The sequence below is a fragment of the Lepidochelys olivacea genome (genome assembly GCF_965140295.1).
Source record: "Lepidochelys olivacea isolate rLepOli2 genome assembly, chromosome: 6".
Taxonomy (NCBI): domain Eukaryota; kingdom Metazoa; phylum Chordata; order Testudines; family Cheloniidae; genus Lepidochelys; species Lepidochelys olivacea.
The window spans coordinates 122034749-122054075 of record NC_140416.1 but is presented as its reverse complement, the minus strand read 5'-3'; the positions used below and the strand labels follow the sequence as shown (position 1 = coordinate 122054075).

Below are 19327 nucleotides of genomic sequence, written 5' to 3'. Positions count from 1 at the left end.
GCGGTGCTGTTTTGAAGGGCATGGGTTTCTTACGTGGTATTGGCCTGACTCTGCTCCCACTGAAGTCAGAGGGAGTTTTACCGCTGGCTGCAGGGAGAGCAGAGTTAGACTAGCGGCTACTGCGGCTGCCAGGAGCGCCGGAGGTAATTCCAGCAGGCATCAGAGAGCAATCTGATGGATGACCAAAGCCAAACCCAGAAGGAAAGGCTCTGCACAAGCTGCCACAGTGCAACTTCTGAGAGGGCAGCGGACAGGGCTTTTGCAAAGTGCACAGCCATCACCCTGTTCCCCCTCCTCACAGAGTGCAAGCACATTGCCATGAGATGCCTTAGAGTTCAGAGTTACCAGGCAGCAAAAGCACAGGATCTTCCAAGCGGCCTGCTCACTGATAATAGTATCACAAACAGCAATCAGACCCTACTTGGAGTTCTGTCATGCAGAGAGCCCAGTTCAGTCCAGCACATACTCTGGGTTAGCATCCACAACTCCTGTCCCTTCCTGGGTTTTCCTTTACTCATAATTTAAGAACAAAACACAATCCTTTGTCTGAGCTTCTTCCCAAATTGTCCATTTCTCTTTCCTGTGTTACCACACGCCCCCTCTTTTATACTCCTGGGCTGATGCTAATGAGGCCAGCCTGGTCTGACTGCCAAGATGAGTCAGCAAAACAGTTCTGCATGCCGGGACCAATAACTTGACAACTTGTCAAGGGCTCTGTTCTGTTCTGATTTACTCTTGTATAAGTCCAGTGTAATTTCACTAAAGTTATTTTGAATGTATACCGGTGTAACAGAACAGAAAGTGTAGCACTTGTTAGTTGGCCTGAATACAACACAAAGATATAAGTCGCCTTCAAAAGAAGGATTGCTTATACAAGATGTTAATATTACTGAGCTTAAATACCTTGATAAGAGGGCAACTCCTGCTTTCCCCAGCAGCTGCCATGCAACAAACTCAGCAGTTCTCTTATCAACTTCATAGGTCTCCTTCTGACTGAGAATAAATACCAGCGGCAGGCCGAGCTGTAGGTGGACAGTTGAAACCTTTTCTGGATCTTCAGCAACTTCAGTCTAGAGAAGAGATACAATTAAATGGTTAAATATCTTCACAGTCTATGCTAGCGACCACACACAGGTGATCAACAAGCTTAGATTTTAGATAATTATGCGAAGTAGGTAATGAGATAATATCTTAGTTTATCCTAAATAAACAGGATCCAATCACCCCAAAACCAAAATCTGGATCGTTGCCATCTGAATACGCCCATTAGGGTTGATATTTAAATGGAGGAGCATCTTGTGACAATTTAGGCTGAAATGTTCATAGATTTTAAGACCAGAAGAGACCATTGTGATCATCTAGTCCAGCCTCCTGCATAACCCAGGCCATGGGTCTTCCCTCAGTTGATTCCTGCTTCAAGTCCAAGCGGTGTGGTTAAACTGGAGCAGATGTTTTGAGGAAAACATCCAATCCGGATTTTAAAATTGCCACCAGACCCCGACGTCAGTTGCTCCAATGGTTAATTACCTTCACTATTAAAAATCTACACCTTATTATCTGAGACCATTGACCCCCAGCACCCTAATCCCTACGATGGCTTAGAAATCCCACCAGGAATGAGCAGTACGACCTGGATTCTTTTTCCCTCCCCCTTTTCATCAAGCTGCTGCAGCTAACACATGACCACTGATCTTCTGCATGACAGACCCAGGCATGACTGATCTTCTGCATGACTGTGCCAGGACACAGTACACCCCAATGAAGAGTGTCCCGTGCACCCTGGGAGTCTCGTTCTGACCCATTTCTCCACGTCTAGCTCAGCGGAGGGGATACTGCCCCAGGCACCTGGCAGCCACAGAGGTTGGGGGCAGTCTCTGCTGGTGTGAACCCATGGAAGTCAATTTACACAACCAGAGCATCCGCCCTGAAATGTCTGCAGGGACACAAACACCCTCTGCAGAGCTCTGAGGCAGGCTCCGGAGTTCTCTCTCCCCCCTGTCCCCCTGGAGGGTACAATACCCTCTACAGTGCTCCCAACCAACATACTAACACCCAGGGATCCAACCCAGGCCCCACTGAAATCAATGGGAGTTTTGCCATTGACTTCAGTGGGGTCAAGATTTCACCCCAGGTCTTGCGCATGGAGTTGCTCTGGGCTCCAGGCAAGCCTCGAGTGCTTTAATGCAGTGCAGATTATGGCGAGTATCATTTCAACCCATACCACAAGGGGTTCTGCCATCAGTTTGAGATACGTGTGGATGTTCAGCGTGGTCAGTGACTGCTCCATGGGAGTCCTCCTGCATGGCTGGGTCAGATCCGGGACCCGCTGACAATGGCAGAAGAAGAGACGAGCAGACAATGCATCAGAATCTTCACAGCTAGAGGAGAAAAACAATACACTGAGACGGGTACATACCCCTGCGTCTCCGCTCAGTGATCCAGCCAGGGCAGCCACTCTTGGCTTCCGGCTCCCCAACCCCGGCGTTTCTGGGTGGAGACAGGAGTTTCTCTCCCTTCTGACTGCACAGTCCCCTGCCTTCCCTGTGTATTTCCCAGCAGAGATGGGCTGCCCAAGCACACCTGCTAGCTTTCCCTTCCGAAACAGGTAAGAGGTATCATTGCCACAGTGACAAGGTCCCACACAACACTGCCAATCCAAGCTTGCTGTATTTGCAAGGTACAAAGCGTTCTAGAGAAACCATGTTAAAATCAATAAAAGAGCCTACATGCCCGCTAATAAGCTTATCGGGGCTCACCCCAACCCTAATCTGGGCTCCGGCAGGAGCAGTCCTTCAGCTCCCCACCCCAGGGCAATTCCTTGTGGTTTCAAGTTCATCACAGCTTCCGCTCAGAACAAGCACTCAGGCTTACAGGCCCAGTCCTTCCTTTCCCTAAGGAGTGGGGCCCTCCAGGGACCAGCATCCTGTTCCTTTGCCGGATCAGGAAGAAGGCCCTGAGCCAGTTTAATACCAGAATATTTATCCAAAAATCCTCTTTGTCTATTGATCCCTGGAGGATCCACTTTGAACAAATATAGGCACACCTCTCCAGGGGGTGGCTTCACAGGGCTGATAACCGGAGGAATTACACTAGCCTCCACCTCATACTAGAGAAGGTACATACAACTCCACCATAACACACACACAGTGGCATTGTTAATACACTGGCGTCCAAAGATATTAACCCTAATTCAATAAGGTTTGCCGTAACTCATTAAAGTTTATCTTAATTCCATGAGGTCTGTCCAGGATATGGCAGGACATTGTCAGTCTGTCACAGAGTTCACTACTGTATTTAAGACATCCCAAAATTATTATTATTGTGGGAATTACTGTAGTGCCTACGAGTCCCTGTCACGGAGCAGGACCCCATTGGGCAAGTCATTGTACATACACAGAACAAACACAGTCCCTGCCCCAAGGACATTAAGTGTAAGACAAGAGACAGCTGAAGGAGACAGGAGTACCGGGAAACAATGATGAGACATACCGGTCAACACACAGACCAAGAGCCTAACGGTGGTCAGGGTTTTTGTAGGCGTCATGGCAAAGGAGAGTTTTGAGAAGGGATCTGGAGGCTAAGGAGATGGCTTTGTGGATGATGACAGGGAGTGCTCCCAACGTGTGGGGCAGCGTGGCAGAAAACACGAAAGAGGTTGTTTGAAAATTTGACAAGCGGAGGAGTGAGGCTGGCATGACGGGCTGAGCAGAGATGAGCATCAACAGCTTGATAGAGAATAAGAGATGAGGGCTGGGGTGGGCGGAGACCATGAAGGGCCCTGAAAGTGAAGACAAGCTTGTGTTTGATGCAACAGAGAAAGGAGAACCAAAATCTGCAACAAGATTTTAAAGTTAGCAAGAACAGACAACCCTCAAATCCAAAGCTAACACCGGTGGGTGTTCAAGACTCTGGGGTCTATTCAACCAATCCTAGCATTAAGATGCAGTATTGTGCCAAAATAGTCTTAAAAACCTATGCATATTACCAAATTACCCTCTACCAGAGTCAAATGGCCTCGCTCCATTGAAGCCAGAGCTGGGTAGCTGGCCCCACTGATTTCAATGGTGGTGGAAGTCAGACTTCAAGGCTATTTCAGTCTTTCTCATAATGAAAAATGCCATGGGATCTACTCTGTTATTGGCTACAGTGGGAATCCTCATGTGAGAAAAGATTACTCACAGGAGTAAGGGTTTATAGGGCTGGGCTCATGGTGTTTACATCTGACAACTTGGGATTCATTATTTACATTTGCAACCCTGTATGAACAATTTCTTGACCTTTAAACTAAAATCAAGAGTAGCTTCAGTTTAAGAAAGGCAGCATTGCCTAGCAGATAGAGCATTAGACTAGGACTCAGGAGACCTGGGTTCTTTCCTGTCTCTGCCACTGGCCTGCTGGGTGACTTTGGGCAAGTCACTTCCCTACGCTGTTCCTCAGTTTCCCCATCTGTAAAATTGAGCTAATGACATTGACCTCCTTTGCAAAGCACTTTAAGATCTACTGATGACAAGTGCTATAGGACAGCTAAATAAGTATTATTCTATTAATACATGATAGTTCCTGCTCTTGCAGCAGGATGGACTCAGTGGGCTGGATGCTTACTTGATAATAATTGGTGTAGTGCCTCTGAGATCAATGGAGCTACTCTGGTTTACACCAGCTGCGGATCCTGTTCTGATAATATAGGTGAGAGGTTTTTCGCAGGAGTGGGTGGGTGAGATTCTGTGGCCTGCGATGTGCAGGAGGTCAGACTAGATGATCATAATGGTCCCTTCTGACCTTAATATCTATGAATCTATGTTCTTCTTTAACTACTACAAGCCTACATCAATGTTCTAAAAAAATTGCAACCATGCCACCTAGTGGACAGCCAGATAACTTTATCTTTGATCAAGTTTCCTCGTTACCATGTCATGTTTTTCAGTGGTTATCAAACTTTTGTACTGGTGACCCTGTTCACATAACAAACCTCTGAGTGCGACCCCCAGCTTATAAATTAAAAATACCTTTTAAATATTTAACACCATTATAAATGCTGGAGGCAAAGCGGGGTTTAGGTGGAGGCTGACAGCTCGTGACCCCCATTTAATAACCTCGTGACCCCCTGAGGGGTCCCGACCTCCAGTTTGAGAACCCCTGTTTTACGCTATTGCAATGTGCAAAGCAAAAGTTACCCTATTTAGCAAAGTCAATTCTCACTGTAGGATCTGACCAGAATGATTTTCTTTGTGAGATATTAGTTGGTGAAAGGGTAAACATAAATGTCCTTTGGCAGACATGTCTGATAAAAGCTCATAGATTCATAGATTCCAAGGCCAGACTGGGACCACTGGGACTATGTTGTCTGATCTCCTGCACCACACGGGCCAGAGAACTTCCCAAACTAATTCCTAGAACGGAACTTTTAGAAAAAACATCTAATCTTGATTTAAAAATTGTCACTGATGGAAAATCTACTACAGCCCTTGGTAAATTGTTCCAGTAGTTAATTACTCTCACCATTAATATACACCTTAATATACACCAAATTCTAGTCTGAATTTGTCGAGCTTCAATTTCCAGCCATTGGATCATCTTAGACCTTTGTCTGCTAGACTAAAGAGCCCATTATGAACATTTCTTCCTTATGTAGGAACTTATAGACTGTAATCAAGTCACCTCTTAACTTTCTCTTTGTTAGCTAATTAGATTCCTTGCTTACAGACAGCCCCCCAACCTGAAGCAAATACTCACCAGCAACCACACACCACACCAGGAAACTATCTAACCCAGGAAACTATCCTTGCAACAAAGCCCGTTGCCGACTGTGTCCACATATCTATTCAGGGGACACCATCATAGGGCCTAATCACATCAGCCACACTATCAGAGGCTCGTTCACCTGCACATCTACCAATGTGATATATGCCATCATGTGTCAGCAATGCCCCTCTGCCATGTACATTGGCCAAACCGGATAGTCTCTACATAAAAGAATAAATGGACACATATCAGACGTCAAGAATTACAACATTCAAAAACCAGTCGGAGAACACTTCGATCACAGAAACATAGAATATCAGGGTTGGAAGGGACCTCAGGAGGTCATCTAGTCCTACCCCCTGCTCAAAGCAGGACCAATCCCCAACTAAATCATCCCAGCCAGGGCTTTGTCAAGCTTGACCTTAAAAACTTCTAAGGAAGGAGATTCCACCACCTCCCTAGGTAACGCATTCCAGTGTTTCGCCACCCTCCTAGTGAAAAAGTTTTTCCTAATATCCAACCTAAACCTCCCCCACTGCAACTTGAGACCATTACTCCTTGTTCTGTCATCTGGTACCACTGAGAACAGTCTAGATCCATCCTCTTTGGAACCCCCTTTCAGGTAGTTGAAAGCAGCTATCAAATCCCCACACATTCTTCTCTTCCGCAGACTAAACAATCCAGTTCCCTCAGCCTCTCCTCATAACTCATGTATTCCAGTCCCCTAATCATTTTTGTTGTCCTCTGCTGGACGTTTTCCAATTTTTCCACATCCTTCTTGTAGAGTGGGGCCCAAAACTGGACACAGTACTCCAGATGAGGCCTCACCAAAGTCGAATAGAGAGGAACGATCACGTCCCTCAATCTGCTGGCAATGCCCCTACTTATACATCCCAAAATGCCGTTGGCCTTCTTGGCAACAAGGGCACACTGCTGACTCATATCCAGCTTCTCGTGCACTGTCACCTCTAGGTCCTTTTCTGCAGAACTGCTGCCGAGCCACTCAGTCCCTAGTCTGCAGCGGTGCATGGGATTCTTCTGTCCTAAGTGCAGGACTCTGTACTTGTCCTTGTTGAACCTCATCAGATTTGTTTTGGCCCAATCCTCTAATTTGTCTAGGTCCCTCTGTATCCTATCCCTACCCTCCAGCGTATCTACCTCTCCTCCCACTTTAATGTCATCTGCAAACTTGCTGAGGGTGCAATCCACACCATCCTCCAGATCATTTATGAAGATATTGAACAAAACCGGCCTGAGGACCGACTCTTGGGGCACTCCACTTGATACTGGCTGCCAACTAGACATGGAGCCATTGATCACTACCTGTTGAGCCCGACAATCTAGCCAACTTTCTATCCACCTTATAGTCCATTCATCCAGCCCATACTTCTTTAACTTGCTGGCAAGAATACTGTGGGAGACCGTGTCAAAAGCTTTGCTAAAGTCAAGGAACAACACGTTCACTGCTTTCCCCTCATCCACAGAGCCAGTTATCTCGCCATAGAAGGCAATTAGATTAGTCCGTTATGACTTGCCCTGATGAATCCATGCTGACTGTTTCTGATCACTTTCCTCTCCTCTAAGTGCTTCAGAATTGATTCCTTGAGGACCTGCTCCATGATTTTTCCAGGGAGCTCAATGCTGGGTTTATAGGGCTTAATGCTTCACAGAATCGGGTGCACAGATTTGTCTGATCTTCCACCCAAAAACGTCAGCTTCCTCACTTTAGAGCTCTGTCTCTCCCGCCTCCGCCCCAGAATCCTGACCTCTGGTTCCATGTGTGACTGACAGAGCCACCAGCTCTCCCTGCTCTGACTTTTCAGGGGTTGTTTAATGTTGTAAATTTGGGGGTTTAAAACATCCAGGTTGAGAGATGGGCACCTGTCATAAATATAAAGGGAAGGGTAAATCCCTTTGAAATCCCTCCTGGCCAGGGGAAAGCTCCTCTCACCTGTAAAGGGTTAAGAAGCTAAAGGTAACCTCTCTGGCACCTGACCAAAATGACCAATGAGGAGACAAGATACTTTCAAAAGCTGGGAGGAGGGAGAGAAACAAAGGGTCTGTGTGTCTGTCTATATTCTGTCTTTGCCGGGGATAGACCAGGAATGGAGTCTTAGAACTTTTAGTAAGTAATCTAGCTAGGTACGTGTTAGATTATGATTTCTTTAAATGGCTGAGAAAAGAACTGTGCTTAATAGAATAACTATTTCTGTCTGTGTATCTTTTTTGTAACTTAAGGTTTTGCCTAGAGGGGTTCTCTATGTTTTTGAATCTAATTCCTGTACCTGTAAGGTATCTACCATCCTGATTTTACAGGTGGGATTTCTTCATTTCTATTTACTTCTATTTTTATTAAAAGTCTTCTTGTAAGAAAACTGAATGCTTTTTCATTGTTCTCAGATCCAAGGGTTTGGGTCTGTGGTCACCTATGCAAATTGGTGAGGCTTTTTATCCAACATTTCCCAGGAAAGGGGGGGGTGCAAGTGTTGGGAGGATTGTTCATTGTTCTTAAGATCCAAGGGTCTGGGTCTGTAGTCACCTAGGCAAATTGGTGAGGCTTTTTACCAAACCTTGTCCAGGAAGTGGGGTGCAAGGTTTTGGGAAGTATTTTGGGGGGAAAGACGCATCCAAACAGCTCTTCCCCAGTAACCAGTATTAGTTTGGTGGTGGTAGCGGCCAATCCAAGGACAAAGGGTGGAATATTTTGTACCTTGGGGAAGTTTTGACCTAAGCTGGTAAAGATAAGCTTAGGAGGTTTTTCATGCAGGTCCCCACATCTGTACCCTAGAGTTCAGAGTGGGGGAGGAACCTTGACAGCACCACAGCCAGTTGAGGAGGAAAAGACATAAGTCATGAAGAACAAAGTTTGGCTCTCAGACACCGGGATGACTGCGGGACTGGCAGTCAGAAAAACCAGCTCTTCATTGGTAAAGTGACTTCATTTGCTAGGGAAATCAGTGAGAAGCTGCCAATGTGCCATCCCAGATGCTTTTTTCAGTCTTCGGAGCACAGCTGCACTTTCAGTTCAACGTAAGGGCAAAAGCTTGTGCTAGCTCTACTGAAACTAACCTGGTTCACCCACGTCTGCTCCTCCGACCGCAAACAACCAGATTCTGCTACATTTACAGCAAAGAGTTCTCTCCTCCAAGAGTAGTCTCGTTCGTTTCAACGGGGCTACTTATGGATCACTCAAAACCCGGGTCTGCACTTCTTCCCACCGGGGGGGCTGTGACCAAACCAACCCAACAGCATAAGCAGTTCAGATGAGACCCTTTCTCAGAGGGTTATACCCACCCAATGGTCTTCAACAGCGCCACTTCTGTGGTTAAAACAAACTGGTGAGCAGTCCCATGTACAAAAGCAGCTTCCATTACTGCTCTGTGCTCTAAAAAAAAAAGGAATTGATCCAGTTAATACATTCTTAGTCCACTCCCTCACCCGTGCTAAATATTATGGGCCAGATTTTAGGAATCGGCGTCAAGAAAAATATATGCCTGACTAATTTGCATGCATTTCAGTAGAGTCTGCATCGTTTTGTAAAAGAAACCAAGATGTTTGGAGATCTAGGTCAGAAACTCAGTTCTGCACGATCTTCTCAAAAAACAGAAAAAGCTCTTGAAGGGATATTAAGATGGAAGGTTGATTTTACTACCTGGTGTTCCAATTGCTGGCACATAGGCAAAAACGACATTTGATCTTCGCTTCAGAGAATTTTCTAGACTCTGAAGCTCCACCAGCGTTGTAATATATTTAACTTCGTTAAAGAGGAGGGCACTGAGAAGACATAAAAATTTCATTTACAGCGTTCTTCAAAAGAAACCAGAGAGTTTTCACCCACAATTGCAGGCAAAAACCAGAGCAGGTGCACCTCTGGCTCCCTGCCTCAGGAAGCAGCAGATGCAACTGCTCTGATTTGCTCCGTAATTCATTTTGCAGGGCTAAATTACACCAACAAAGAGGCCAGCTTCAGCTCAGTTGAAAATAGTCCCCCAGGATGTACTGAGTTCATGTTTACGCAAAGCTTCAGGCAACAAGTGAAAAGACAAAACAAATGATTTCACACTGAATGTTCGTTCTACTTACAACAGGATATTGGCTACAATGGCATTCACATCGAACAGGGCATCTGTGGGGAATTCTCTGAGCAACACGTTACCTCTGGGAAAGAGAACAAACCACCAGGTCATAAATCAAGATAGAGGTTATTCGTCCTTGTAGATGATTTCCTGATTCTTTTTGCAGATTCTAAGCCCAGAAGGGACCATTCTGATCATGCAGTCTGACCTCCAGCATAACAGGCCATATAATTCCTGCACTGAGCTCAATGCCTTTGGCTGAACTAGTGCATTTATCTTTTAGACAGACATCGCCCAAAATGCTCATCTGAGAGGAGACAAGAGAATCCTCTTAAATGGGGCAGGTCAGTTAAAAGGAAAGCGCTTGTGCAAGGGATGTGAACGTCAATGGGAGTTGAGCACCTAACTCACTTAGGTGCTTTTGGTGGTGTCTTCAATGTAACAAGCCTGCAAGAGATCCAGAACGAATCGTTTAATTAGCCCACTTTGCATTAACTTCAGTGCACTTTGGATCAGATCCTTTGTCAGGTATGGAGTCTGATCAGTGGTGAGCAAATGTAACCCATGCTTACTCCGAGTGGTGCTCTGACCCCCTCTAGTGGTGGCTGGGCCACACAGGGTAGAGCTGACTGGGAATTTTTCATCAAAGTGTTTTTCAACTGAAAATCCAATTTTCACAAAATATTTTTGCCAAATATTTTCAGTTTTCCACCATGAAAATCTAAATGAAATATTTCATTTTTGATCAGGTCAATAGCTCCTGAGCCATGCAGTGCCTCGTGGGAGTTGTAATTTGGGTGCCTCATGCCCCCATTCTCCTCCATGGGCCAGGCTCCCTGGCTGGACTACATTTCCCATGATGCATCATGGTCCGCCCTCTGGCTGAACCTCTACAGTGCATCAAGGGAGTCATATAACCATGGGAGATGCAGTCCAGTTTTTTTCCCCCAAATGAAATCCTGCAGTCTAGCAGACTCTCGTCTCTATTCCTTGTAACTTCAGCCTCCTGGTTTGTTAAAAAAGAAACCAAAAAAGTGTTCGCTTATACACCAGTTCTTGGTGTAAAATGACTGCAGTTGCCTTGTATAAATATTTGTTTCCTCCAAAATAACACCAAGCAACTTATCTCCAACAAAGTCAAGAAAATCACACTAAATTCACCCAGGCACCTCTTGTATGGTCTAACCCCTTCCTCCCATTCCCGTCTAGTACTATTACAGGGCAATGATCTATCTAGGGATACCTAATCCTACCTGGGCATGGGAAGGGGAGGGCGGGGACCAGATGACCTCTTGAGGTCCCTTCCAGCCTTACATTTCCAGGACTCTATAAGAGTGACTTGTGGTATCCATTCCATCTATTCACCTAAATCACAATTTTAAATTGAATCTTCCATGCTGATTCATCATTGAAAGATAAAGGTTCCTCCCTGTACTTCCTGGATAATCTGAGAGGCTTCTAGGACTGGCAGACAGCTTGTCTACTACTTACGGGCCTGATCTAAAAATGGAGCTCTTTCCACTAGTTTCAAAGGATCATGATGGAAAGAGTCTCCTTCATTGCTACATCCTTCCAGTGCCTGACATGTCAGCTTGCTGACGTGGTTTCCTTAAATCCTTGCAACAGAGAAGCTTTCAAAAAACAATCCACAGTATTTTATTTAGTCACTAGAACGCAATAAAACTCCATTCACCTGAATAGGTATGCTTTCATTAAGGCATTTTCTTTCCCACAGTATCTTGATACCTCTTCTTTGAGACAATTAACCTGGGTACGTAAAACAAGTCGTTATAAATCTCAATGCACAGATACCTACAAATATATAAAGTTGGAAGCATTTTATGGTCCAACTGTATGAAAGAGAACTTTTAAAACCTACTGTATATGCAAAAATGCAATTAAGTGATAATGTGAATGGGATCCAGTGTTACAGATAAGATTTTACAAGCACAGAAGTCAGGAAATTCCAAGTCACGGTTCTCAAACAAACATAATTTAGCTACCTTCATTCAGTTTCACCCAGTTACTCCTATAGGAAGCCCAAACTATGTTTGGATAGCAATGTACTAATCTGCATAGTAGGATAACATTTATGTCTTAATAGAAAAGGCTGAGGAAAATTTCTTTATGCTTCTCCTCAAACTGAAAGCAAGCATGTGAAATTTCAGCCAAAAGGTCATCTCTGAACCTGCCTCAGGATAAGGATTAAAGGTTCAGCTCGTTGAAAAATGTCCGTCCCCCCCACAGTAAATGTAGATTTTTTTTCCAGCCAAAATTTGAATATTGAAAATATAACCGTTTAGAAATGCTGCCATAGTGCCTCCCATTGTCCTCTGTGGGCAGGGCTCGGACTACATCGCCCATGATGCACCATGACCTCCCCTACTGGAGATGGGAGGGGATGTATCATGGGAGTCCCTGGCCATGATCCATGTAGGGAGACTCCTGCACTCACATGGAATCCAACTGAGTTTAATGGAGTTCCATGCAAGCCGGGGGTTTGCCAGCAGAGAGCCAACTGCAGGATCGGGCAGATGACAGCAGCACCTTCCCAGCGAGCAGCCTCGCAATGCTAGTGCTGGAGTATAGAGAGAATTATCTGCTGTCAACACATTAATACATCTGTTACGCAGACAGTGACAGCATAACCACCTGTATGGAGAACTGTCCCATGTGCCCATGTGATCAGAATTACGGCCCCACCAGATAACAGACGTCTACATTTCTCAGCTAGGAAAATAAATGACATGTTCATTTACCTTCACCACTGAAATCCCATAGTCCTGGAGCGCTCCAACTGAGTTCTCTAGCTGTTCCAGAAACAGACGGGCACCTGGAGAAACTGAAACACCAATAAGAGCTGTAAAAAGAAAAGGAGGACTTGTGGCACCTTAGAGACTAACCAATTTATTAGAGCATAAGCTTTTGTGAGCTACAGCTCACTTCATCGGATGCATTCAGTGGAAAATACAGTGGGGAGATTTTATATACACAGAGAACATGAGACAATGGGTATTACCAGACACACTGTAACAAGAGTGACCAGGAAAGGTGAGCTATTACCAGCAGGCGGGGGGGGGGGGGGAGAGGGACAGATGACACACAACATGGGACCTTTTGTAGTGATAATCAAGGTGGGCCATTTCCAGCACTTTACCAGAACAGTTGGAGGGGAAATAAACATGGGGAAATAGTTTTACTTTGTGTAATGACGCATCCACTCCCAGTCTTTATTCAAGCCTAAGTTAATTGTATCCAGTTTGCAAATTAATTCCAATTCAGCAGTCTCTTTTTCCACTGTATGCATCCGATGAAGTGAGCTGTAGCTCACGAAAGCTTATGCTCTAATAAATTGGTTAGTCTCTAAGATGCCACAAGTACTCCTGTTCTTTTTGCGGATACAGACTAACACGGCTGCTACTCTGAAACCTGTCATTGTGCAAGGCAATAAGAGCTGGTTTCTCTGTATCTCTGGTCCTCTTGATTACCAGGTAGAGTAGCTAGAACAAAACCTAATGTCACCTAATCTCTCTGGACCAGACTGAGTTACCCTTACTCGCACTGAGTAGTATCTTGCTCCACAAGTTTCCCCACTGATTTCAGCAGGGCTACTTGTGGCATAAGCTACTCGTCAACACAGATACAGGTATGACAAGCTGGCCTTATTTGCCTCAGTTTCCCATTTTACAGAGAGGGGCAGTGTTACTTCCTCTTCCCCCAAGGAGGCACTTTTGGAGAGAAATACAACCCCCTTTCAGCAAGCTAGTCCACAAGAGGAGTTCCTTATGCGCACACAGAGCGCCGATGAAGGCAACAGGGTCTGACAAAGACACAGGGATCTTCCCAGGCCGCTCAACCTACAGGTTGGATGCCTCCAACAGGAACAACAATAGGAAAGTGCTCCCCTCCTCACATTTCTGTGATCACCGGGAATATGCAGGGGGTTTGGTAAATTCCTGCTCTAAGAGGTGTTCTGTCAAACTATTTAGGGTTTCAACTTTTCCAAGAACTGTGACCATTTGATTTGCGCCATTGCCAAAGAGGCCTTTTCCACAGCTACAATGTTATTCCCTCTCACAAGCACGTGAAACATTCCCCTCGAGTTGCTTATTTCTCCTGCGAAGCCAGGATAATGAGAACCCCCACGCATTTAAAATACATACCGTCTCGACTAAAATAAACTAGGGATGCTCTTCCCGGCTGCAAGCTACCAAAATACTCCTGGGGGCTCAGCTCTTGCAGTGTATTTGCATTTCTTGCCGCAGACATGTAACAAGTACATAACAGGAGGAGAGAGCAGCAAGAAAGCCTTCCGTTCATTTGGGGGAGCATGATTTCCTCAGTTAAAGTCACTGCAGAAGCCACGTCTGGAAAAAAAAAAATGTGCTTGCTGTTTACATAGATTTCCAGATCTGTGACTGTAATTTACAAATGTGACGAGGCCAATAAACACCAACGATTAAAATGCGAGTTTATCTAACTGTAAAAATAGCAGATGGATTCAGTTACAGCAAAGCTAATGTTGATTACAATTGCAGGCCGTTCCTGTTTCTTATTAATTACATTTGCAACTGCAAAACCCTCTGTGGTTGTGGTTTGGGGCTGGGGATTTTTGTTTAGTTGGTTTGGTTTTGGTTTTTTTGAGATGGTTAGAGAAAGTCAAGTGTCCAGCAATGAAAACAGTGCCCACCTACATACAGATATTTCAGATCACAACTCCCCCTCCCCAGTTTCTTGTTAGTAACTGATTAGGATCAAACTAGCTTCACACACTCTACTGATCATGACTTGCATGAACAAAGAGCTTCCCAAAAGGCCTGATTAGCTGTTTCTTTACTCCAGTTTTACACCAGTTCCATTAGAGTGAAATCACGGTAACACAAGGGCCAGCCAAGCCTTTTTACTGGGCACAAATTGTTTAAGAAGAGAACAGACACGTGAGATATTTATTGCATTTCCCCCTCATCCACGCACAGAAGGTGAAAGTCACACCCTCTTCTCCTTGAGGCAAAGCTGGAGTGGGGACCTCTATGAAACTTTGGGAGCTGGATCTAGCCTCCAACTTTTTTGCGCAGGATGTAGGCCAGCCCTGCAGTTGCAATTGCCATCCCTGGACCGGCACAGGGGCCAGAGCTCCTGCAGCAGGATCTGTGTAACCAGTAGTGGCTCCCCCTCTCCGCCCCGCCATGCTGCTTGCTGAGGAGCTGATACAGAACCCCCTGAATCTTAATGGGTTGCTCTCTCCATGGCTGCCCCCCCACACACACACACACACTAGCAACGCTGCAACGTGGCTCTGTTGGGGAGCCTCCCACAGACCCTTGGCCTTTGGGTGAGCTCGACCCAGCAAAAATCATGCATCCAGTTCATCAAACCTCCCAAAGCTACGGAGTGCTGTTCTTCTATCCAGAACCAACACATATAATAAGGAATCTTTGCAAGAACATTGCAGGATTAGAAAATGTCACCCATATTTGATTCTCCTGTGTAATAGATTCATAGATTCATAGATATTAAGGTCAGAAGGGACCATTATGATCATTTAGTTTGAATTCCTGCACAATGCAGGCCACAGAATCTGACCCATCCACTCCTGCAATAAACATCTCACCTATGTCTGGGCTATTGAAGTCCTCAAATCATGGTTTAAAGACGTCAAGGTGCAGAGAATCCTCCAGCAAGTGGCCCGTGCCCCATGCTACAGAGGAAGGTGAAAAACCCGCAGGGCCTCTTCCAATCTGGCCTGGAGGAAAATTCCTTCCCGACCCCAAATATAGCGATCAGCTGAACCCTGAGCATGTGGGCAAGATTCACCAGCCAGATACCCAGGAAAGAATTCTCTGTAGTAACTCAGATTCCACCCCATCTAACATCCCATCACAGGCCATTGGGCCTATTTACTATGAATAGTTAAAGATCAATTAATTGCCAAAATCATGTTATCCCATCATACCATCTCCTCCATAAACTTATCGAGTTTAATCTTGAAGCCAGATAGGTCTTTTGCCCCCACTGCTTCCCTTGGAAGGCTATTCCAGAACTTCACTCCTCTGATGGTTAGAAACCTTCATCTAATTTCTAGTCTAAACTTCCCGATGGCCAGTTTATATCCATTTGTTCTTGTGTCCACATTGGTACTGAGCTTAAATAATTCCTCTCCCTATCCGGTATTTATCCCTCTGATATATTTAGAGAGAGCAATCATATCTCCCCTCAACCTTCTTTTGGTTAGGCTAAACAAGCCAAGCTCCTTGAGTCTCCTTTCATAAGACAGGTTTTCCATTCCTCAGATCATCCTAGTAGCCCTTCTCTGTACCTGTTCCAGTTTGAATTCATCCTTCTTAAACATGGGAGACCAGAACTGCACACAGTATTCCAGGTGAGGTCTCACCAGTGCCTTGTATAACAGTACTAAAACCTCCTTATCTCTACTGGAAATACCTCACCTGATGCATCCCAAGACCACATTAGCTTTTTTCACTGGCCACATCACATTGGTGGCTCATAGTCATCCTGTGGACAACCAATACTCCAAGGTCCTTCTCCTCCTCTGTTACTTCTAATTGATGCGTCCCCAGCTTATAACTAAAATTCTTGTTATTAATCCCTAAATGCATGACCTTGCACTTCTCACTATTAAATTTCATTCTATTACTATTACTCCAGTTTACAAGGTCATCCAGATCCTCCTGTAGGATATCCCGGTCTCTCTCTAAATTGGCAATACCTCCCAGCTTTGTATCATCCGCAAACTTTATTAGCACACTCCCACCTTTTGTGCCGAGGTCAGTAATAAAAAGATTAAATAAGATTGGTCCCAAAACCGATCCCTGAGGAACTCCACTGGTAACCTCTCTCCAGTCTGACAGTTCACCTTTCAGTATGATCCCCTGTAGTCTCCCTTTTAACCAATTCCTTATCCACCTTTCAATTTTTATATTGATCCCCATCTTTTCCAATTTAACTAACAATTCCCCATGTGGCACCGTATCAAACGCCTTACTGAAATTTAGGTAAATTAGATCCACTGCGTTTCTTTTGTCTAATAAATCTGTTACTTTCTCAAAGAAGGAGATCAGGTTGGTTTGGCAAGATCTACCTTTTGTAAAACCATGTTGTATTTTGTCCTAGGGTTTGTAATGTTTGTTTGCAATATACGATTCAGCCACTAGATGTCACTGCTCGCTGTATAGTGTTCCAAACTAGGTGTGGTCCCCTGGCAAACAAGGGAGACAAAGCTGGGATTCAAGCTGCATAGAAGCCCCTTTGTTTTGCACTATAGCTGCAGATGATTTCTTTACTCAACACCTCTTGTTTAGGACAGACCATGAGACCGTATATTGTGACATCTGTGCTCCCAGCTATTAGGGCTGCCAATTTTGGTTGGACGCATTTCTGGAGGTTTCATCACATGACATAATCTTTAATTAAAGATTAATCTTTGAATCCTGGAGACTCCAGAACAATCCTGGAAGGTTGGCAACCCCAACAAACTGAGGCTGTTATAGCAGTAGTGCTCAAAAACAAACAAAAAATCCGGCCACCCTCCAACAGCAGAGATAGTTAGCAAAGAGACAGAGCCACCTAATCTTCAGGTTCTCGCTCTGTGTTCAAGTACTCTGCCTTTCCTGCTCTCTGCATGGAAAACAGGACACTTTAAAAAACACGTACACACAAATTCCACTTTATAGTAAGTAGGCTTCGAAGGATTAGATTTTTATTGGTAAACGTCAATAAACATTGATTGCACCGCACACACACTAACCCATGAAAATATATTTCCTTCTATAATAATCTAAATGTACAGGTAGGTGAAGTAAGCAAAATGCTGTTTGAGAACTTAAGAGTCAAAACTGAGTGATTTAGACTTTTGAATTAGGCTGGTTACAAAGAGACTAGCAAATGAACAGTAAAAACAGGTATGATTTGTTGAATTAAGGATATTTCCTTTGTATAGTTTGATACGTGATATTGACAATTTATTTACATGGTTTATAAAGCCTTAACTGTTGAATCTCAATGTCTAAATAATTGTCTGACCCTTCCCCAGCATTTCATGCAACTGTAAATGTAAATTGTAAATGTAAATGTAAATTGTAAATGAAAATGTAAATTGATACAAAGAGAAAAAATGCTTAAAAATATGTTGATATTATCCATCAAAATTATAAAAATCTAATTCGACCAAGCTGAATAATAAGCACCGCCATCAGTACATGCCATTGTATCTGTCTGCTCCTTGTTGAGTGATGCTTAATATCCAGGGGCATAAGAAGTACTCCTGGGAGAATTCTGCACCAAAAAAATTAAAATTCTGTACCAAAAAATGAGAAATTCTGTGCACAATATTTTAAAATTCTGCATATTTTATTTGTCAAAACAACACTATATAATCATGCCAGTTTCAATTATTTTGGTAATTTATTTCAAAATACCTGTCAGTAAGTATGTCTGTAACAGTACAGACAAAAAGAAAAGGAGGACTTGTGGCACCTTAGAGACTAACCAATTTATTTGAGCATAAGCTTTCCTGAGCTGCCACAAGTCCTCCTTTTCTTTTTGCGGATACAGACTAACACGGCTGCTACTCTGAAACCTGTCATAGTACAGACAAAAAAATTCCTCCAGAAGTAGAGAGTTAAAAAAACCCCTATGACAACCAGTTCCTGTTTCTCTGCGCCCTCCGCCCCAGAGACCTACCATGGACGCCCAAGGATCCAGAGGGAGAAACAGCCTGATGCTGGGTCCTGGGTTCATGGGGAGTTCCCTGCACACCTCCTCTTTCCTTCAGGGACTGCGGGGAACTGCTGCTGCCAGGAACCCTCCAGCTCCTTCCCTCTCCCGCCCCCGGCAGTGTCTTCTATTTGTGAGCTGGGCTCTGCTGGGTCCAGCGGCCCATAGTGGCAGTCAGCAGCTCTGCAGCCCATTTCTGAAGGGGGGAAAAGGAAAGTCTGCACACACAACATTAATTTCTGCACAAATTCTGCATTGCGCAGTGGTGCAGAATTCCCACAGGAGTAAAAAAGAATGCACTCTCCACCAGCTACTTAAACTTGTCTCCTAAAAACAGACATTGTTTTTAATACTGCCTGAAAAACACAGGCTGCAGTTTTAAACACGTTCCAACATTTTTTTCAAATTAGTATAATTCTTTATTATTATTATTTCTGTCACTGTGGTGCCTAGAGAAGCAGCTAGGAAGCACACAGAATCTGACCCAAAACTCACTGCAATCAACAGAAGGATTTCTACTGGCCTCCATGGGCTTTGAATCAGGCCCTAATAAAGTACAGAGACTGACGGCTCTGGAAACCCCTTAGACAGAGCAGAAGAATTTCGTTCTCATTTGAGAGGCTCTGATGATCTCCTCCCTGTTTGTAAAGTAACTGGAGTTAACTTTGCTCTGCTGTCTTGTTTGTTCCCCTGCATCAGGGACGGCTTGTTGATCAGGAAGAGCATTTGCAAGGCAGCATCATTGTTTGGTCGCGGGGAAAAGAGAGCAGCGTCCT

General features: G+C 44.5%; 1 protein-coding gene across 4 annotated transcripts in view; it reads right to left on the bottom strand.

The window, feature by feature from the left end:
* The window catches only part of TXNDC16 (thioredoxin domain containing 16), a 79699-nt gene that overhangs the window by 43315 nt on the left and 17057 nt on the right, over window positions 1-19327 (bottom strand). For 3 of the 4 annotated variants that reach the window (XM_084630816.1, XM_084630815.1, XM_084630814.1), the window contains 8 exons: window positions 13982-14185; window positions 12578-12678; window positions 11512-11585; window positions 9826-9900; window positions 9395-9516; window positions 9037-9127; window positions 2222-2378; window positions 904-1070 (listed from right to left, as the gene is read on the bottom strand). In XM_084630816.1, coding sequence (XP_084486942.1) covers window positions 904-1070; window positions 2222-2378; window positions 9037-9127; window positions 9395-9516; window positions 9826-9900; window positions 11512-11585; window positions 12578-12678; window positions 13982-14150 — 956 coding nt within the window. In that variant the 5' untranslated portion in view covers window positions 14151-14185. The remainder of the gene's footprint in view (window positions 1-903; window positions 1071-2221; window positions 2379-9036; window positions 9128-9394; window positions 9517-9825; window positions 9901-11511; window positions 11586-12577; window positions 12679-13981; window positions 14186-19327) is intronic. The other variant, XM_084630817.1, reaches the window with a different exon arrangement.